Source organism: Schistocerca americana, chromosome 3, assembly GCF_021461395.2.
Source record: "Schistocerca americana isolate TAMUIC-IGC-003095 chromosome 3, iqSchAmer2.1, whole genome shotgun sequence".
Lineage (NCBI taxonomy): Eukaryota > Metazoa > Arthropoda > Insecta > Orthoptera > Acrididae > Schistocerca > Schistocerca americana.
The window spans coordinates 272,026,651-272,050,142 of NC_060121.1; the positions used below are offsets into that span (position 1 = coordinate 272,026,651).

General features: G+C 40.8%; 1 protein-coding gene across 1 annotated transcript in view; it reads left to right on the plus strand.

Moving 5' to 3' along the window:
- Nucleotides 1–3,086: 3,086 nt before the first annotated feature.
- The window catches only part of LOC124606674 (reticulon-4-interacting protein 1 homolog, mitochondrial), a 90,288-nt gene continuing 69,882 nt past the window's right edge, over nucleotides 3,087–23,492 (plus strand). Inside the window, exon 1 of the mRNA XM_047138688.1 lies at nucleotides 3,087–3,611. Within this exon, the coding sequence (XP_046994644.1) occupies nucleotides 3,332–3,611 (280 nt within the window). The 5' untranslated portion in view covers nucleotides 3,087–3,331. The remainder of the gene's footprint in view (nucleotides 3,612–23,492) is intronic.

Sequence of the window (23,492 nt, forward strand, 5' to 3'; positions counted from 1 at the left end):
ACAAGACATTGTAGGCAAGGTTTTGTGTTTGACAGTTAGTCATTCCCGCGCTGCCTCTGCTTTATTAAGGCATTTAAATACGAAAATGATGAGGTACTATACATAAAGTGTGTATTTTTAGAATTAGGAAGAACCACAGAATTTTATTAAATAAGAAAGTTAATTTTTTGGGCCCTCATGATGTACAGTTTGCCTTAGTAAACTTTATCGTTGTTAGTCAAATTGTGATATCATACTCCGACTTTTTGTATCAAGGATGGTAATCTCACTCTCACCATTCATTGTTGGGCTTAGCGAATTGAAGGGGTCTGATGTCTAAGAGTCGATGCACACAGACATGATAGTGACGTGACATGACTTGATGATCAGTTGAGTTAAGTGGCCCCAGTTCAAATGGCAGCATTTACACAGGTCCCAATAGACCGTCACCTCATGTAAAGATTTTTAGGGCATGAAACACCCCGTTTAAATTCCTTTTATTGGATTTTTGTGTAATTTATCGAAGCCGCCAAACAGTTAATTATTATGATTACATGACCGTGAGCTTAATGGATGAAAGGCTATCGGTTTTTCTGCTGTGGCTTCGGGGGTATTTCAACCGAGTGCGATTGTTTTGCAACTGAATAGTGGAATGATTGAAAGTTTGTCTATTATTAAGGGCCATAAAGGTTGCGATGTACAAGCTGATATATATTTCCTACTAACACACAAATTCTGAGGCAGTTGCTACCTTTGCCTTACATGTCTAATTACAGTTATATCTTTTTATTGGTTGCTGATTTTCTGTACTTCGTCACACGTAATGCTGATGGTTAATATTCACAACAATCCTCACTGCAATCCATGGTTGTTGCTGGCCGACGCGGTTGACGCGAAACACGTAATTCGGCACTTGTCACTTTCTGTTTCATATCACTCGTGAATCGGTATTAGTGAGGGTCAACCCACGACAATCAGGGGGACGTGCTCACTCGTCATACTCCAGTGAATTTTACAGTTTACAATTCACTCGACCACCATTCTTGCCCGTCTCTCCCGCACTACTTCTCACTTGACATTCTCCAGTACTACACCGCACTTGACACTCGTCTCACTGCCTCCTGCAGTGCTTGACAATCGACTCCTGTCTACTATAGACCTGGGCGTCGGATACTAGCATCTATGTTCGTGGGATAGTGGATCCCTTACAGGCAGAAAGTTTTTACTTTTTACAGTGTCATCGTCTGATAATGTCGCAAGTTCACCTTTTTTCACTGTGCATACTCATGTTATAGTTATGCATTTGATGCTTTTGTTTCTTTTTAATCTTCTTTTTTTTCTATTTAGTGTTATTCCGCAAGTGGTAAGACATATGAAAGCGATAAATTATTTAGATTTTACAATAACAGGACAAAATGGCTCTGAGCACAATGGGACTTAACATCTGAGGTCATCAGACCCATGGAACTTAGAACTACTTAAACCTAACTAACCTAAGAATATCACATACATCCAAGCCCTAGGCAGGATTCGAACCTGTGACCATAGCGGTCACGCAGGTCCAGACTGACGTGACTATAACCGCTTGGCCACACCGGCCGGCTACAATAGCAGGACAGAACTGATGCCAACACTGTATATAAATAAGAACATAAGTTGATGTAAGAATTTTCATTAAAAAACATTTTAAGTGAAAAAGTAAGGTCTAATGAAAGAGAAAAATTCGGTTGTAATGACATTATTAGTTATGCGAGAAAAAAAAGTCATGGACAATGTAAGCAGGTTATGTTTATTCCCTTATACATATTGTCTGATGCCTTTGTATGTATATGCTTTCGCCAGCAAATAAATGTCGATGTTCGCTAGCAAATAAATGTCGATGTTCAGAAATGTTTCACCTCTCAGCACTTTACTATACAACACTGAACAAGAACATATGTTATGAAGTTTACTTTTGTTGTTAATAAACTTTATCATTGTTAGTTACACAATTCCGATACAATACTCCAACATTTTGTATCACAGATGATAACCTTTATTTCACTGTTTGGTACTGAGCTAAACGAATTGACATGATGTGGTGTGATGGACAGTGTGAACGCACTCTGCCATGACAGCAAGTGTGAATTCGCCTTTCAGTAATGCTAAATCTTCAATTATGTGAGAAAAGGTGAGTCACTCTCAACTGAAACGGAACAACATACAATGTCAACAACAGGAACAGCAGATATGGGCTCAGGTCCATGACTGCTCGGATCTACGAAAGTGAAGACTGAAGCAGCCTGAATGATTTAAAATTCCACGAAAAATGTTTATCCAAATCAGTTGTGAAGCAGTAATGAAATTAAGTGAGCACCTTATCATGGAAAGATTAGATTCAGTTCTAGCTCCATAGACCCAAAATGAGATGATTCTGTTCGGTATGGAAAAAGTCAGAAAATAAAAAACACAAAACATTTGAGTATAATACTCACTACCCTGATCCTTTGCCACGAAGTTGTCAATAAATGTGAATACATACAGTGATGTGGAACTGCTGATATTCACAGAATTAACTCATGAAATACTGTTATGCTCCTTTAATAGATTTATCACAGACAAAATACCTAATCTTGACTGTTGTGACCAAGTGTTGTCAAAAACGAAGTCTAAAAGCTGGTCTAACAATCCATGTTAAGGTATTCTTCTATAGACTCGAAGGATTTGCCTATCAAAAAGTCTTTCTAACTCTGTTTAAATAATGCTTTATCTGAAATCAAGTTTTTAATGGTTTCCGTCAGTTTATTGAAAATGTGTGTTCCTGAATATAGGACCCTTTTTGGACCAAGATAAGTGATTTTAGGTCTTTATGTGGAATGTTCTTATTCCTAGTATTGATACTATGTACCGGTATTGAGCTTTTGGTTGGAAATAGGGATATAGTACTTGCAACAAATTTCATTAAGGAGTCAATATACTGGGAAGCAATGGTTAGAATACCCCGCACTACAACCAAGGATGTTAGTCTCGGTCGGGCACACAGTTTTAATCTGCCAGGAAGTTTCAATGATGTTACAATTTCATCGTTTTCTACACAGACACCACTGGAACATATCAGTAAATGATCCTCTTTGACGCAACAACTTTGTTGTCTGCTAATATTGTCAAAATAGACGCATTACGTAATGGGAAAGAGGGGCGCGGGTGATTTGCGTGCTTAACAGTGCAAAACTGAATTCTGCAGAGTAGATGTACGTCATTGTGTCATTACACCGGTAATAAATATTTGCGTTATATATATATATAGGAAACAACGCAGAACAGTTGAAAGAATAATTTATGTCAACAAAATATTTTAAAAAAGCAGACCAGAATGCCGTTAAAAACAGCTGTAGCTCTCAGCCGACTTTCAAGAGTTTATTGCTTTCACCAAAGAATAAGAAATATTGCATACTATTCAACAGCTCCTAATATTGATATTCAAGAGACCCCAGAAACGCGAGAAACTCAGTGTTGGCAAATACACTCCTATGGCGGTGTGGAAGAATTAAAACTTTCAAACCTTACCAGACCTCCAAAAGTACAGAAGCCAGATGAAGTTATCGTGAAGGTGCACGCCGCATCGGTCAATCCGATTGATGTTGCAATGCTGGGTGAGTGACCCCCCGTGTTATTCTTTTGTATTCGTCTTTTGGTTGTTATTGGCTCAGAAATAAATCTCAGGGTGACTCACAGTTTTGACTTACATAACTGTGTACGATTTGATGGGTGCTCAGTTATTGTTAGATTTCAAGCAGTGTGTATTCATTTTACATGTCTTACCGTAATTTGCAGGGGAAATCGTCATTTAATTGCAGTTCTTTTGCAATTTAAATGTTTTAAAATAACTGATGCTATAAGAGATGAAGAAAACGAAATATATTGAATCACATATCTTACAAAATTGTATTTTTTTACCAGACATAAAAAACTAATTAAATAGTTCGAAACAAAGATTTAACATGGAACTTTTCAACAGCTTTGCAATCACGATTTTCCACAGCTCTGAAAGAAAACTGCTGAGACATGTGATGTATTAGCCAGTTATTGTGCATTATATATATTTTACGTGCACACTTTTAGCAATATATGACTTTATCACAGAAATTTTAAAAGTTTTAATGCAATAACATTGAACTGTCAGAAAAAAAAGGTTTTGTAATATTATTTCACATGATAGAATAATTCAGTGAGCAAAATTAATAAGAATCTCCAGGAAAAAACATATAGAGGCAGTTTGCCTTCTCATTCAGTGTCATATGCTGCTTTGTATGTTGTCGGCTATTGGAAAAGTGTCTCACAAAACTCACTGTATCCTTTAGGTACATGTTTTCAAAGTTTTTTCAGATCCTCCACTATTTTTATTATTAGTGGAGTATTACAAGTGATATATGCTTTTCCATAAGTAATTTTATTTTCCTTAGGAATACCTCTACATGTTGTCCATGTTCTGTAATACCTGGGCCACCATTTCTTGATAGCTAGAATATCATATAAACTTACCAAATTGATGGAGAAACTCTTTCTGTGCATTTTTCAACCAACTAACTCTTCTCAGCATTGTGACATTATGAGCAGCAAATCTGCTGTGCAACTGAAGGGATAACGGAAGCGTCCGATTCCACCCCTCTGCTTTGACCATTGACGTTACCAATATGGCGGAAACGACCATTCACGACTCCTCCTATACCACTCCCATGGCGTCACCACGCAAACATGACAACAAACACAAAAATAAATCGAAAAACCACCAAACAGATATTCCTCCAAAAAAAATATAATGAAACTAACAGGACAAGTGGGGGAAATTGGAGATTTTTGTCTGGGGACAAACTAAATATAAACACACGCCACTACACGAAACGACAAAAAACACTAAAATAACAAGACCCCACAACCTTCCCAAATTCCACTACACACAAAATCCACTGGAATCGATCACTTCTATTGACCTATATAGGTCAACAGCAACTACTGATACCACTCTATAAATCTCAAAACTTTCACCACCACCACACTTAATCTTACCAAAAAAAAAACCCTTGAAAATTGAAATTGGAATCGAACACTTCCCTTGACGTATATAGGTCAACAACAACTATCGATACCAAGCCAGCCATAGCCACAACCACACCTTACAACCAAACACTTCCGTAAAGTCATATAAGTCAACAGCAAAACAAAATACCAAATCACCAATACAAACAACTCACAAACACCCTACCAACCATTAAAAAAAAACTACTAACCACCCCCCCCCCCCCCCCCCGCCCAACACCAAACTAACCCACAACCTTAGGCCTATACATCCTACTTACCACCCTTACAAAAAACCCTAAAGATACAATAACCTTCAGGGACGCTCTTCCGCCAACAGTACTCATCTAGATGAGACTGAAGGTTAGAAGAGCGCATCTTCCCCCTCCCAATCACTGACTTAACTGCCACCCAAAACCCTTCTATAGTATTTGTACAAGCTCCTGTCTCTTAATTCTTAAATTCAGTGTTGTGGCTCACTATTAAATGATTGTACACCTGCTGACACAACTCCCTATAAGAAGAAAATGCATCTGAAACCATAGTGGTACCCTCTTCAGTAAAATCCTCTATCAATCCCACTAATTGCCTTTTTGTCTGGCCCTCCAAAACCCTAAATACACATTCTGAAAACTCACCCCTCGATACCACAGCCCCTCACACCCATAAACTAACCAAAGACTTACCCTTCCCATACTTTCTCTTCCCAAACTGTGACTCATCAATTTCCACAACACCAGGCCCACCCAACCTACCCCTGTACTTAACATACAGGGTAATCCATTGATCGTGACCGGGCCAAATATCTCGCGAAATAAGCGTCAAACAAAAAACTACAAAGAATGAAACTTGTCTACCTTGAAGGGGGGAACCAGATGGCGGTATGGTTGGCCCACTAGATGGCGCTGCCTTAGGTAAAACGGATATCAACTGTGTTTTTTTAAAATAGGAACCCCCCATTTTTATTACATATTCGTGTTGTACGTAAAGAAATATGTATGTTTTAGTTGGACCACTTTTTTCGCTTTGTGATACATGGCACTGTAATAGTCACAAACGTATGGCTCACAATTTTAGACAAACAGTTGGTAACAGGTAGGTTTTGTAAATTAAAATACAGAATGTAGGTATGTTTGAACAATTTATTTCGGTTGTTCCAATGTAATACATGAACCTTTGTGAAGTTATAATTTTTGAGAAAGCTTGCTGTTACGGCGTGATTACCTGTAAATACCACATTAATGCAATAAATGCTCAAAAGGATGTCCGTCAACCTCAAAGCATTTGGCAACACATGTAACGACATTCCACTCAACAGCGAGTAGTTCTCCTTCCGTAATGTTTGCACGTGGATTGACAATGCGCTGACGCATGTTGTCAGGTGTTGTCAGTGGATCACAACAGCAAATATCCTTCAACTTTCCCCACAGAAAGAAATCCGGGGTCATCAGATCTGGTGAATGTGCGGGCCATGTTATGGAGCTTCGACGACCAATCCACCTGTCATGAAATTTGCTATTCAATACTGCTTCAACCGCACGTGAGCTATGTGCCGAACATCCATCATGTTGGAAGTACATCGCCATTCTGTCATGCAGTGAAACATCTTGTAGTAACATCGGTAGAACATTACGTAGGAAATCAGCATACATTGCACCATTTAGATTGCCATCGATAAAATGCGGGCCAATTATCGTTCCTCCCATAATCCCGCATCATACATTAACTCACCAAGGTCACTGATGTTCCACTTGTCACAGCCATCATGGATTTTCCGTTGCCCAATAGTGCATATTATGCTGGTTTACATTACCGCTGTTGGTGAATGACACTTTGTCGCTAAATAGAGCGCGTGAAAAAAATCTATCATCCCATAATTTCTATTGTGCCCAGTGGCAGAACTGTACACGATGTTCAAAGTCGTTGCCATGCAATTCCGGGTGCCTAGAAATATGGTATGGGTGCAATCTATGTCGATGTAGCATTCTCAACACCGACGTTTTTGAGATTCCCGATTCTCACACAATTTCTCTGCTACTGGTGTGCAGATTAGCTGCGATAGCAGCTAGATTACCTACTTTGGCATCATCATTTGTTGCAGGTCGTGGTTGATGTTTCACATGTGGCTGAACACTTCCCGTTTCCTTAAATAATGTAACTATCCGGTGAACGGTCCGGACACTTGGATGATGTCGTCCAGGATACCGAGCCGCATACATAGCACATGTCCATTGGGCATTTTGATCATGATAGCCGTACATCAACACGATATCGACCTTTTCCGCAATTGGTAAACGGTCCATATTAACACGGGTAATGTATCACAAAGCAGATACCGTCCGCACTGGTGAAATGTTATATGATACCATGTACTTATACATTTGTGACTATTACAGCTCCATCTATCACAAAGCGAAAAAAGTGGTCCAACTAAAACATTCATATTTCTTTACGTACTACACGAATATGTAATAAAAAAATCTAGCAGGCCAAACATAGCACCATCTGGTTTTCCCCTTCAAGCTAGACAACTTTCGTTCTTTGTAGTTTTTTTGTTCGATGCTTAGTTCGTGAGATATTTGGCCCAGTCACTATAAATGGGCCACCCTGTATATGCAGAACATACCTCATGACAATAAGAATACCAATCAAGCACCGTTCTCTCGCACAGACACCCCTCATGCGCACAGAAACAGTGAGAGGATTTATAACAAAAATGATACGTCATTAACACAATTTCTCGCATGCCCAACCTAGACTTATCAAACCAGGAACCTCACCTAATGGAGCACCATAAGTTATCCTTATGACAACTCCACATATAGCTGTCAGACGCTGGAACTTTAGTAAACCTCATTTCTTCACGACACACTGAACACTCCACGTCTTCAGCCAACAGGCCGAACAGCTGATTAGAAACAAGCACTGTCCCCCATCATCGCTGACAACCGAATACTGTTGGCCTTGTCAGTCATATCCATACCTACCAAAGACATAAACAAAGCAATTTACCAAAATTCACACACAAAAATAACTACAATAACATCAACATAACAAAACCAAAATTTTTAACTCACTGAAAAACATTCTGCTGAAAGCACAGTCACCGGCAGTAACACACACATGCAATGCTACCACACTAATGAACCCCATATGCCACATAACACGCTACCCCTAAACACACCACCAGAAAGAACCACCGACTGCAACAATACGCCACCTATAAACATGCCACACATACAAACTAAACAAAAAAATCACCTAACACACAAGCACACCACCAGAGACCACCACTGATCACATCAAAACGACACCTACAAACACGCCACTCTCACAAGCTAAACTCCGCACTGTCGTGACATCTCACATCACAACAGCCTTATGTCACAGGTCAATGCTGACGGTTGGAATCGTACGCTTCCGTTGACTTCCAACTGAACTATAGGCTGCAGAAGGGATATATTTGCTTTGCAGAAATGAACTACTATACTCAGTATGTCCATTCTGCATCTTTAATGACAATCAACAGCCAGATAAGTCATATTCCAGTGGGTATATGTGACATTTGTGCACAGTGGATAGTGTTGCACTCCAACTAATGGTTGAATTTTCTAATTTTGTTAAGTATGCCCTTTTTGCACCTTGTAGTTCAAGTAGTTTTGACAATAATGATTTTGTGTGTGGGAGCGCACGTGTCCGCACATGCTCTCTTTGCAGTAAAGATCTACTCAGGCTTACCATACGTCTAGGATTAGCTTGCACAGTCCTGGTATTTTAGTTCTGTACAGGGTTACAAAAGTGTCTGGGGTTTAAAAATTTTACAACTGGTGAGGATATTTTTTTAAAATTTTGGAACTGTTGTGGAATTGATTTGAATTCAGTTAGAACGTATGATCTGGTGATATCCATGTATAAGGACTGAGTTCTTTGGATACTGTTTTGTGATATACGCTTATTGTATGTGCTCTGAAAAAAATTAGATAATAAATCAAAGAAGTCCAGTATATTTAATAGTATTTATTTAGTGGTATTAAGTAGTATACCCAAAATGCTTACCTTGATACTGAGCAAGTTTGCTGCATTTTTTTTACGTCTTCAGGGGCGGCCTAACTGAAACCATCACAGACACATCTGTGAAGTCAGAGCCTTCATCCACAGCCCAGTCTACCAACACTGTTTTACCAGTTCTAAAATTAAACTAAACTCCTTCCATACAGACCTTGAAGGCCCAATGGTACTGATCAACCACTGTGTCATCCTCAGCTCACAGGTGTCGCTGGATGCAGATGTGGAGAGGCATGTGGTCAGCACACCACTCTCCTGACTTATCAGTTTTCTTGACTGGAGCTGCTAATTTACAATCAAGTAGCTCCCAAATTGACCTCACAGGGGCTGAGAGTGCAGTCCACTTGCCAACAACACTCGACAGACTGGATGGTCACCCATCCAGATATTAGCTAAGCCTGATAGTGCGTAACTTTGGTGATCTGATGGAAAGCAGTGTTACAACTGTGGCAAGACCATTGGCTTCACCAATTCGTAGTGAGTCCACTAGAAATTTTAACATCAAGTAGCCTACTTTTTGGCCTACAAGGAAATAATTATGCCTTACCCAGGTTTGAAGCTATTTTTAGGTTGCATGGCCTCATGTCCAACTCAGACCAGTTTACCATGGTTGTATCACAATTAGATCTTAATGTAATTGAACAGTTCAGTGATATTTTGCACCAACAGTCTTACTGTGTATTTAAAGAGACAGTGCTCCAATGCTTTGTTTTCACACCAGAAATTTTCCTATAGAAAGTTGTTGATGGTGACAGCAGGTGATTCCCCATCTCAGATTCTTCTCTCAATTTGTGCACTCACAGGTAATGAATTGCTGGCTGACACTTAGTTAAAGATTTTTTGCCTGCACAGGCTCTCACAAAATGGCAGGGCGGTTCTTTCAGCCTTTACTGCAGTCTGGCTATTGACAAACTGGCGATTAAAGCTGACACAATTGCTATTGCATGAGCTGACAGTAACAGTTGTGCCACCATTAAAGACGCTATAGATGGCAGCCCTGAACTGCACATGAATGCTACAGGCCATGCAGATGTGTGCCAGTTGCAGAAGACATCAACAGAGCCATCTGTATGAGCTTGCATGCCTAAATGCCAAGTTAAACAGACAGAATTCTGAGTCTACTGCTCATGCAAGAAATAAGTTTCAACTCTCTCACATGTGGTGTCGGTACCATAACCATTTTGGGGTTTCAGCAAGACAGTTCACCAAGCTCACTCTTATCCAAACGTGACCGAGTGCCAATATGCACACGTGCTCATTAGTCTTAGTCACAGCACGTACAATACTACTCAACTGCCACAGTTACTTATGTTGCTAGTTCTGCAAGACTGATCATTAAAAACTAGTTATCACAAGCTGTGTTCCTGACTGATATGAAATCGGAGATTAGTGTTACTCCTCCAACTGAGAGTGGTTTGAAACATGTTACTAAAATGGCTATTTTAACAGCAGCTAATAATTCACCTGTCAAAACCTTTGGAACACTTGAGGCTCAAATTGTGAAATGTTCGGAAATGTGGCATGAAGAAAAATGATTCGACAACTTAGCTACAAGAGGAAAATCAGCTCTTGTGAGATTGAGCAGACCAGGTGCAAATGCCTTTGGAGTAGGTGCACCAAAAATTATTACAGTCAGATGGAGCAGTTGCCATGCAGATCAAAGACCTGCCATCCCCCCTCCCTCTCCTAAAGTTCGTCAGGTGGCAGGCAGTGATCTCGGCCAGCTGTTGCTGAAGTATTTTCCAGTGCCGACTGACTCAACATTTGCAATGGAGAGGCGTTGCCATTCTACTCTCCATCACATCAAAACTACACCAGAACTGCTGGTGGTTAGTAGACTTCGTCACCTGCCTCCAGAAAAGTTGCATGCTGCTCGACAAGAGGTCGACAGGATGATTAGTGATGGTCCTGTTTCTTGCTTCACGAGTGCTTGGTCTTCTTCCCTACAGATGGTCAGAAAAAAAGATTGAATATGGTGAATCTGTGTGGGGACTATAGAGCTTTGAACTCTTGTATAGTCCCTGATAGGTGCCCGGTCTCTAATGTATCTGACTTTAGCAGTAACTTGTCTGGTGCACAATTTTTTACTGTTCTGGATTGTGCTAAGGCTTTAGCACAGATTCTTATGCCCCCCATCCCAAAGATATTATGAAGACTGCTATTACTGCACCCTTCAGGTTATTCAAAAATACAAATTTTTGAAATTGTGTAATGACAGTAACAATGGACATGTTTATCGCATAGTATGCACAGGAGAATTTTCTGTCGCACATAAAAGAAAGGCTGCTGTTATAGGTCATATGAAAACAGCTTAACATAGGAATGCCTTTAATGTCACTGCTTCACTAAACAGAAGAGATTTTTAAAGCCAAAGATGGAATAACAGTGATCTGGAAGGTGCTGCTTAAGACTCTACATTTCCGGCATTATGGAAGCGACCGTAGGTTTGACCCATGACGTCAAGATGGCAACCACCCCTACTTCCAGCATGTACAATATGGCAACCATAACGTCACTACATACACATGTGATTAGCAATGAAAATGAAAGAGAATATTTCTCTCCAGCAATAAAATGAAACTATGGGACAACCATGGGAAGTATGGGTTTTAGGACAGGGCAAGCTAAATATATGACAATATGAAAAACAGCACAATCCCAAAACAAATTTTATTGACAAAATTCAACGTACAATTCCCAATATATGATATAATACTACAATCGCAGAAACCACTGGAATCATACATTTCACTTGACCCGTATAGCTCACGTGAAGCCCTCCTCAAAACGCAGTATCAGAAAATTCCATTAATCTGTATAGCTCCAACAAAGCCAATGATACCACAACCCCACACACAATTTGAAAACCCAAAACCCCGACATTTGCTTAACCAATTAAAATACAAACAAAAGACTATACACAAAAACAAACGAAACACAAATAATGCATTAAAAATATTTCTACCAACCAAAAACCCGATGAATACAACTTGGTTGCCCCCCCCCCCCCCCTCCCCCAAAGATGTAAAGGCGAAAGATGATAAAAATAACACGTAAGTAAAACCATCTCACTGGCTGCCAACCTAGAGCTCTTGAAGCATGTCCCACATCAGATAGATCACTAAATATGGCTTAAGTCTAGATCAGTGCCAGCGGCTGTAACGGCCGAGCTTATCTATTGCTTATAGGTTGGCAACACGTCAGTTTTGCGTAGTCAGTGCAGTGATACTTTTAAATGACTAATGGGACGTGAGAACATATGCAGTGTATTTGTAGTGTCAAAAATGAAACTTTCTTTTGCACTAGTGAGCTTAGAGAGAGGTACTCTGTGTCAGAAAGTGGTATGAAGTGGAGTGCTTTAACAGATTTAGTATCCACCTACCTCCTCCCATGATTTAATGAAAAACACTGATCCATCTACCTCCTTCCATGATTTAATTACAAAACATTGATCAACTTATTCAGTATGCTCATGCAGTTTGATTGCGTATCAACATAGAGCAGAGAAATATTTACTGCTTTTTCAGTTACATCATGGGTTGTGATGCTGTCCTTGCATTACATTTATAATCTTGTTTACAGCAATATTTCAGTTTCTCTTCCAAATGTATTCAGAAGAAATTGTACAGGGCTATTACAAATGATTGAAGTGATTTCATAAATTCACTGTAGCTCCATTCATTGACATATGGTCACGACACATTACAGATACGTAGAAAAACTCGTAAAGTTTTGTTCGGCTGAAGCCGCACTTCAGGTTTCTGCCGCCAGAGCGCTCGAGAGCGCAGTGAGACAAAATGGCGACAGGAGCCGAGAAAGCGAATGTCGTGCTTGAAATGCACTCACATCAGTCAGTCATAGTAGTGCAATGACACTTCAGGATGAAGTTCAACAAAGATCCACCAACTGCTAACTCCATTCGGCGATGGTATGCGCAGTTTAAAGCTTCTGGAAGCCTCTGTAAGGGGAAATCAACGGGTTGGCCTGCAGTGAGTGAAGAAACGGTTGAACGCGTGCGGGCAAGTTTCACGCGTAGCCTGCGGAAGTCGACGAATAAAGCAAGCAGGGAGCTAAACGTACCACAGCCGACAGTTTGGAAAATCTTACGGAAAAGGCTAAAGCAGAAGCCTTACCGTTTACAATTGCTACAAGCCCTGACACCCGATGGCAAAGTCAAACGCTTTGAATTTTCGGCGCGGTTGCAACAGCTCATGGAAGAGGATGCGTTCAGTGCGAAACTTGTTTTCAGTGATGAAGTAACATTTTTTCTTAATGGTGAAGTGAACAGACACAATGTGCGAATCTGGGCGGTAGAGAATCCTCACGCATTCGTGCAGCAAATTTGCAATTCACCAAAAGTTAACGTGTTTTGTGCAATCTCACGGTTTAAAGTTTACGGCCCCTTTTTCCTCTGCGAAAAAAAACGTTACAGGACACGTGTATCTGGACATGCTGGAAAATTGGCTCATGCCACAACTGGAGACCGACTGCACCAACTTCATCTTTCAACAGGATGGTGCTCCACCGCACTTCCATCATGATGTTTGGCATTTCTTAAACAGGAGATTGGAAAACCGATGGATTGGTCGTGGTGGAGATCATGATCAGCAATTCATGTCATGGCCTCCACGCTCTCCTGACTTAACCCCATGCGATTTCTTTCTGTGGGGTTATGTGAAAGATTCAGTGTTTAAACCTCCTCTACCAAGAAACATTCCAGAACTGCGAGCTCGCATCAACGATGCTTTCGAACTCATTGATGGGGACATGCTGCGCCGAGTGTGGGAGGAACTTGATTATCGACTTGATGTCTGCCGAATCACTAAAGGGGCACATATCGAACATTTGTGAATGCCTAAAAAAACTTTTTGAGTTTTTGTATATGTGTGCAAAGCATTGTGAAAATATCTCAAATAATAAAGTTATTGTAGAGCTGTGAAATTGCTTCAATCATTTGTAATAACCCTGTATGTTTGCTGTTGTCTCATTGGCTGCATAATACACACAGCTGACACATTTTCTTTTGTTCCCATCATACCTCATGGCATGTGCTGACAACATTCCTGTGTGAAATACATAAGTACGCCACTGGCCCTATTCTAGACTTTTACCTCAAGTATTGTCATGGTGACACCACCACATATGTAGGCCCCTGGTGCAAGAAGCCTGGAGTCTGGTCAACTTTATTCTCTCATTACAGATACAGCCAAACCTTTGCAAAAACCTTATCATCACCATATCATCACCCAGTGCAACCCGGAGTGAATATCTACTAATTTTTCCATTATATCCATCTCTTAACAAAAGCAAGAAAAATACTATTACATTTAAGTTCCTAAAAACACACACACAACACTAATAATATGTAACACATTCATGAAGGCATAAACCCCAAAAACAGTAAATCAACGTAACTCACTAACAGTCAGCACTCTCTTCCAACAACTACTCCACAGAATGATTACACGAAGTCAAATTACTGAATACCACGCATAACACAACATCTTCAAACACGAAGATCAGTTACAAGAGCACGACATCAAATACTACAAAACACCATCTACAAACACAACTTTGATTTCATAAGGAACCGTTTTGCACAGTGGCTGTATGCTATTATAAGGAAGATTAGGAACACAGCAGTCTATCACAAACCTGTTGGTTTGTTATGATTCTTGACTATCCAGATTTCAATTTTAAATGGCCATTTTAGTGCTAAAATACAAGGAAATTACGGAATTAGAATTGATTTGCACAAAAATTTACTTGAAACATTAAGAAAAATACCACATTATCAAATAGCAGGTAATCCATTTGAGTGAGTTACAATCCAGCAAACTCACAGCAGTACATGTCATACGTCTTAACCGGTCTATAGGCAGATGGAAACTGAGGTAGTTGTTTACAATAAGTATAGCAACCTCAGTTTGATCATGTAATGCAGTTAATGCCCCATATAATAAGAAATAACTAACCCAATTTTGTTTCAATTTGGTAATTTAAAACTCTGCTTTAATAAGTAAAACCAGCGATGTTTATCTGCCTATCATTTTTAAATACATCAAAAAATGCCAGCTTACAATGTTTTTGTTCATATATTAGTGGTGAAGTTATCTACCATACCTTACACAAACATCATAAATAGGTTCCTACAGTTGTCCTATACAGAATTATTATATCACTTTAGAAATCAAAGTTTTTGCAGATTGTCTTGATAAAATAAAGGTACATACCCATTTGAAATTTTTCAAAAGCTAAACCCTAGTGTAGTCATTCATATTGTAGTGATTAAGTGACCCACTCCATAATCACAATAAAATACCATTCAGATAGTTTTTATAAAGATTTGTTAACATAATATTAAAATACTGAAGATCAACATGATAAGCCTAATTTAACCAGGCACATTTAATAAAAGATACAAATGTCCTCTACTGATGTAAATTTCATATGTAATGTATAGTGTACCTCCAATTGCAGTACACTGCTTGCAAAGAACGATTTAACAAATTGCCCCTAAGGCTAATAGTTTAACAGTATTTTAATTGTTTGATTGTGAAACTTTCAGCACTGGATATTATTGTTATTGTGGTCTTCAGTTCAAAGACTGGTTTGATGCAGCTCTCCATGCCACTCTATCCTGTGCAAGCCTCTTCATGTCTGAATAACTACTGCAATCTACATCTTCTTGAATCTGCTTACTTTGTTCATCTCTTGGTCTCCCTCTAAAATTTTTATCTCCGACACTTCCCTCCAATACTAAATTGGTGATCCCTTGATGTCTCAGAACGTGTCCTATCAACTGATCCCTTCTTTTGGTCAAGTTGTGCCACAAATTTGTTGTCTCCCCAGTCCTATTCAGTACTTCCTCATTAGTTATGTGATGACCCATCTAATCTTTAGCATTCTTCCATAGCACCGCATTTTGAAAGCCTCTATTCTCTTTTTATGAAAACTGTTTATTTTCCATGTTTTGCTTCCATATGTGGTTACACTGCAGACAGATACCTTCAGAAAAGACTTCCTAATACTTAAATCTATGTTCGATGTTAACAAATCAGAAATGCTTTTACTGCCATTGCCAGTCTACATTTTATATCCTCTCTACTTCAGCCATCATCAGTTATTTTGCTGCCCAAATAGCAAAATAACAAAACTCATCTACTACTTTGTGTCGTTTCCTAATCTGATTCCCTTAGCATCACCTGATTTAATTTGACTATATTCCATTATTATTGTCTTTCTGCTGTTGATGTTCATCTTATATCCTATTTCAAAAACTGTCCCTTCCATTCAGCTGCTCTTCAAAGTTCTTTGCTGTCTCTGGCAGAATTACAATGTCATCGGCAAAACCTCAAAGTTTTTATTTCTTCTCCCCGGAGTTTAATAACGATGTAAGATTTTTCTTTGATTTCCTTTACCACTAGTTCAATGTACAGATTGAATAACATCACGGATAGGCTACAACCCTGGCTTACTCCTTTCTCAATCACTTCCTCCCTTTCCTGGCCCTCTGCTCTTATTACTTCCATCTGGTTTGTATACAAGTTGAAAATAGCATTTCGTTCCCTGCATTTACCCCTGCTACCTTCAAAATTACAAACAGTATATGCCACTGAACATTGTCAAAACTTTTTTCAAGTCTACAAATGCTATAAATTGACACTTACCTTAACCTGTCTTCTACAATGAGCCATAGGGTCAGTATCGCCTTCCATGTTCCTTCATTTCTCCAGAGTCCAAAGATCTTGTCTGAGGTCTTCTTCTGTCAGTTTTTACATTCTTCTGTAATAAATTTGTATTAGTATCTTGTATCTATGACTTATTAAACTGATAATTTGGTAATTTTCAGACCTGTCATCAATTGCTTTCTTTGGAATTGGAATTACAACATTCTTCTTGAAGTCTGAGAGTATTTCACCTGCCTCATACATCTTGCACATGAGATGGAAGAGTTTTGTCATGGTTACCTCTCCCATGGTTATTGGTAGTTCTTACGGAATGTTGTCTTCTCCGAGGGTCTTGCTTTGACTTAGATCTTCCAGAGCTTTGTCAAATTATTCTCGCAGTATCATATCTCCCATCTTGTCTTCATCTATATCCACTTCCCTCTCCTATAATATTGCTTTCAGGTTCATCTCCATTGTACAGACCATCTGTAAACTCCTTCCATCTTTCAGCTTTCCCTTCTTTGCTTAGAACTTGTTTACCGTATGAGTTGATACTCATACGGCTGCTTCTCTTTTCCCTAAAGGCCTCTTTAATTTTCCTGTAGGCAGTATCTATCTTTCCCGTAGTGAAATATGCTTATAAATTATCACGTTTGTCCTCTAGCCATTCCTGCTTAGCTATTTTGCACTTCCTGTCCATCTCATTTTTCAAATGATTGTATTCCCTTTTGCGTGCTTCATTTGCTGCATTTTTAAATTTTCTCTTTTCATCAGTTAAATTCAGTATCCCATGTGTAATCCAAGGGTTCCTACCAATTTTTGTCTTTCTACCTACTTGATCCTTTGCTGCCTTCACTATTTTCTCTCTTAAAGCTACCCATTTGTCTTCTACTGTATTCCTTTCCCCTGTTCTAGTCAACCATTGCCCGATGCTCCCTCTGAAACTCTCAACAACCCCTGGTTCTCACAACTTATCCAGGTCCCATCTCCTTATCTTCCTACCTTTTCCCAGTTTCTTCAGTTTTAATCTATAGTTCATAACCAATAACGTGTGGTCAGAGTCCGCATCTGCCCCTGGAAACGTCTTACAATTTAAAATCTTCTGCATTACCCCTATTTGACTTTGTATTTATAACCCTGTATTCACCTGACCTGAAGTCCTGTTCCTACTGCCACTAAACTTTACTAATTCCCACAATATCTAACTTCAACCTATCCATTTCACTTTTAAAATTTTCTGATGTACCTGCCTGATTAAGGGATCTAGCATTCCATGCTCTGATCCATAGAATACCAGTTTTGTTTCTCCTGATGATGACACCCTCCTGCCCAGAGATCTGAATGGGTGACCATTTTACCTTTGGAATATTTGATCCAAAAGGACATCATCATTTAAACATACAGTAGAGCTGCACATCCTTGGGAAATATGGCTGCAGTTTCCTGTTGCTTTCAGCAAGGACATTTTAGTTGATGGTACATGGCCAGATCAGTCAATTGTCCAGACTTTTGCATCTGAAACCACTGAAAAGGCTGCTGCCCCACTTAAGAAACCACACATTTGTGTGGCCTCTTATGAGGTACTCTTCTGTTGTGGTTGTACCTACAGTACAGCTGTCGGTATCGTTGGCTGAGATGTGCAAGACACCCCACTGATGGTTCATGGGGGGGGGGGGGGCAGCATTGCATAGTAGTAACAAAATGGACGACAGAACAATTCAAATGCTAGTAATAAGTTACACTGAGAAGACACAAGTCAGGGGATACCTATTAATATCACCTCAGACCTACTTTTACTCAATTCAACTTGACATGGGCTCAGCTAGTCATTGGAAGTCCCCTGCAGAAATATTGAGCCATGCTGCCTCTATATCCTTTCATAATGCGAAAGTTTTGGTAGTGCAGATTTTGTGTGTGAACTGACCTCCAAATTACGTCCCATAAGTGTTCAATGGGATTAATGTTGGATAATCTGGGTGGGCAAATAATTCACTTGAATTGGCCAGAAAAATGACTCTGGCCCGATGACATGGCACATTGTCACCTATAAAAATTCCATCGTTCTTTGGGAACATGAAGTCCACATATAGGTGCAAATGGACTCTAAGTACCCGAACATTACCATTCCTTGACAATGATTGGTTCAGTTGGACCAGAGGACCCAGTCCATTCCATTATTGAGCCACCACCAGCTTGCACAGTGCCTTGTTGACAACTTTGGTCTGTGGCTTTGTGCGGTCTGTGCCACACTCGAAACCTACCACCAGCTCTTACCAGCTGAACATGGGACTCACCTGACTAGGCCATGGCTTTCCAGTCACCCAAGGACCAACCGATACGGTCACGAGCCCAGGAGAAGCGCTGCAGGTGATGTAATGCCATTAACAAAGGCACTCGCGTCTTTCATCTGCTGCTAGGGGCCCATTGACACCAAGTTTGACTGAATTGTCCTAATGGATGTGTTTGTCTTGGATCCAACATTGATTTCTGCAGTTATTTCATGCAGTGTTCCTTGTCTGTTAGCGCTGACAACTATATGCAAACGTCGCTGCTCCCTTTCATTAAGTGTAGGCCGTTAGATGTTGCGTGGTAGAGTTAATGTTTGAAATTTAGTATTCTCTGCACACTCTTGACACAGTGGATCTCGGAATATTGAATTTCCTAATTATTTATGAAATGAAATTACCCATGTGTGTGGCACCAACTACCATACTGTGTTCAAAGTCTGTTAATTCTCATCATGCAGCTATAATCACGTTGGACACCTTTTCGCATAAACTACCCGAGTTCCAGTGACATCTCTACCAATGCACTGCTGCCCTTTTGTACCTTATGTATGCGACAGTACTGCCATGTGCATGTGTCCATATTACTATCCCATGACTTTTGTCACCTCGGTGTATGTTATCATATACTACCGTGCCTAGTGTTGACATATTAAAGGCAAGCCAAAATTTCCATATTTGTTCCCTCCTGGATCATAACATCTCCTTCCTCGAAGCAAGAGACATGAAGAGCTCCCAAAGCTGGCTGCTTTTCACCAGATGACCTCAGAGGTCAGTATGTGTCCATCTCTTCCAGGAGATCCATGACTGTGCCTTACTCAGCTTTAAGCAATAATCTGATACCTGACCTCAGACAGGGGGGGGGGGGGGGGGGGGGAGTGTGAGTGTCTACTCTCAGCCAGGTGGGCAGCAGAGTGGGATCTCTGAACTGTATCCCACCTGTCCAAACCTACATGCTCACCTAAACTGATCTCAAGTCTTCTGCCTGTCTGTCTGACGTAACAGGCATCACTATCTGGACATCCCATCCTGTACACATCTTTTCCGTGGTGCATACTTCTTTTATCAATCCCACTAGGCAAAGTAACAAGTGTTGGTGAAGAGTAGCTGTTTTCAGGAGCTCTTAGATGGACTCCTGCTTTGGGGCAGGAGACCTGAGAGGGAACTAATTTGGAAATTGTGCCCTATTTTCCATTTTATTGGTACTATCCAATGCTATAGTGGTTTTACTGTCAAACAAGTAAAACACTATTAAAGTATTAGCCTTAGGGGCTAGTTATAAGGCAATTTGTTCATTGCAAACAGTGCATTGCAGTTGGAGTTACACTGTACATTATGTACAAAATTTATGTCAGTATAGGACATTTGTCTTTTAATGAATGTAACTGATTAAGTTAGCCTTTTCATGTTGATCTTCAGTATTTTATTATATTGTTAACAATTCTTCATGAAAATGATTTGTACGAACTTGTATATTTCTTTTGTCTTAATTATGTAGTGGGCCATTTAATCACTATGATATGAGTGAGTATGCTAGTTTTTAGTTTTGAAAAACTTCAGATTGGTATGTAACTGTATTTTATCAACTTCACTACTAGTAGATGAACAAACACATTATAAATTGGCATATTTAGAAATGTTTAAAAGTGATATCCAGATAGACTTTGCTGGTTTTATTTATTAAAACAGGGTTTTAAACTTCTTTATTGGAATGAAATTGGGTTAATTATTTTGGTATTATAGAGGACATTATGTATACTACACGACACAAACTGAGGTTGCTGTACTTACTGTAAACAACCACCTCAGTTTCCTTCTGCCTGTAGACCAGTAAAGACATACGGTGATGTCCTGCTGCAAGCTTGTTGGATTGTAGCTCGCTCAGATGATAAGTTGACTAGAATGGATCATTGCTATTGGATAATATAGTGTTTTACTATTTATAGCTGATGTCTGGATATGCAAGAGTAATAAAAAACTAGTTGGTTGGTTTCTGTGGTAGAAAATGCGATCCCTCACTCTTTAGGGTGCCCCTAACATAAGGCAGTCCCGTGCCGATCGCCAGAAGTCGCTGAAGCAATTAAGGAGCGTCGGTGAGCTCTACAGCAGCATAAGCATCACCCTTCCGTTGAGCACCTCATAGCCTTTAAACGGCTTCATGCCCGCTTTTGCCAACTTATCAAACGACGCAAGCAGGAGTGTTGGGAGAGATACATCTCAACCATTGGGTGCCATATGTCACCTTCCCAAGTCTGGGCAAAGATCAAATGTCTTTTCGGGTACCAGACCCCAACAGGTGTTCCTGGTGTTACCATAAATGGCGTGTTATCTACCGACACAACCGTGATTGCCGAGCACTTTGCTCGAGCCTCTGCATCAGAGAATTACCCCCCAGCCTATTGCGCTCTCAAACAACGGCTGGAAGCGAATGTCCTCTCATTCACTACACGCCACAGTGAATCCTATAACACCCCATTTACAGAGTGGGAGCTCCTCAGTGCCCTTGCACATTGCCCTGACACAGCTCCTGGGCCTGATTGGATCCATGGCCAGATGATTAAACATCTCTCATCTGACTACAAGCGACATGTCCTCGTCATCTTCAACCGAATCTTGTGTGATGGCATCTTTCCATTGCAATGGCGGGAGAGCACCATCATTCCGGTGTTCAAACCCGGTAAAAACCCGCTTGATGTGGATAGCTATCAGCCTCACCAATGTTCTTTGCTGGAACGTATGGTATGTCGGTGGTTGGGTTGGGTCTTGGAGTCACGTGACCTATTGGCTCCATGTCAGAGCGGCTTCCGCCAGGGTCGCTCTACCACTGATAATCTTGTGTCCCTTGAGTCTGCCATCCGAACAGCCTTTTCCAGACAGCAACACCTGGTTGCCGTCTTTTTTGACTTACATAAAGCATATGACAAGACCTGGTGACATCGTATCCTTGCCACATTGTATGAGTGGGGTCTCCAGGACCCGCTCCCGATTTTTATCCAAAACTTCGTGTCGCTCCATACTTTCCGTGTCCAAGTTGGTGTCCCTCATAGTTCCATCCATATCCAGGAGAATGGAGTCCTGCAGGGCTCTGTATTGAGTGTTTCCCTATTTTTAGTGGCCATTAACATTCTAGCAGCAGCTGTCAGGCCCTCCGTCTCACCTCCTCTGTATGCGGATGACTTCTGCATTTAGTACTGCTGCTCCAGTACTGGTGTTGCTGATCATCACATACAGGGAGCCATCCACAATGTGCAGTCATGGGCTCTAGCCCATGGCATCCAGTTTTAAGGCACAAAGTCGTGTGTCCTGCACTTGTGTTGGCGTCATACCATTCGTCCGGACCCAGAACTTTACGTTCAAGATGATCCACTTACTGTAGTGGAGACATATCGATTCTTAGGACTGGTTTTTGACGCTCGATTGACTTGGCTTCCTCATCTTCGTCAGCTTAAACAGAAGTGCTGGCAGCACCTCAATGCCATCCATTGCCTGAGCAACACCAATTGTGGTGCAGATTGCTCTACGCAGCTGCGGCTTTACGGAGCCATTGTTCAATCCTGAACTGACTATGGGAGTGTGGTTTATGGTTCAGCAGCACCCCCAGCATTGCATTTACTCGACCCTCTGCACCATTGTGGGGCTCAATTAGCAACAGGAACTTTTGGGATGAGTCCGGCCACCAGCGTACTGGTGGAGGCTGGGGTCCCTCCATTGCAGATCAGACGTGCACAACTGCTCGCCAGTTATGCAGCACACATTCATAGTTCTCCTGAGCATCCGGATTACCATCTCCTTTTCCCACCTGTGGCAGTCCGTTCACGTACGCCTCCATGGTGCACGCCTCGGCTGCAGCTTCGTCTGGAGTCTGGACCTGTCACATTGCCCTAAGGACTCCGTTAACCCTGCGGCTCTCCACTGTCACTTCCTCTCGATTCTTGATGTGTTCCGGGGCTCTGAAGTGGTTTACGCAGATGGATTATCGTCGCGCAGGCTTTGCCTATGTTCACGGCGGCCATATTGAACAGCATTCCTTTCCCGATGGCTGCAGTGTATTCACTGCAGAGCTGGTGGCCATTTCTGGTGCACTTCATTATCTCCGTTCAAGCCCTGGGGAGTCTTTTCTTTTATGTACTGACTCTTTGAGCAGCCTGAAAACTATCAACCAGTGCCACCCTTGTTATCCTTTGGTAGTATTCATCCAGGAGTCCATCTATGCCCTGGAACAGTCCAGTTTTTCAGTGGTGTTCGTCTGGACCCCTGGTCATGTCGGAATCCCAGGAAATGAACTTGCTGACTGGCTGGCCAAACAGGCTACATGGAAACCACTTCTAGAGGTGGGCATCCCTGCAACTGACCTGCATTCGTTATTGTGCCGCCGGACTTTGAGAGACGGAACGGCAAAGTATCAGTACGCGCAACAAACTAAGAGCCATTAAGGCGGC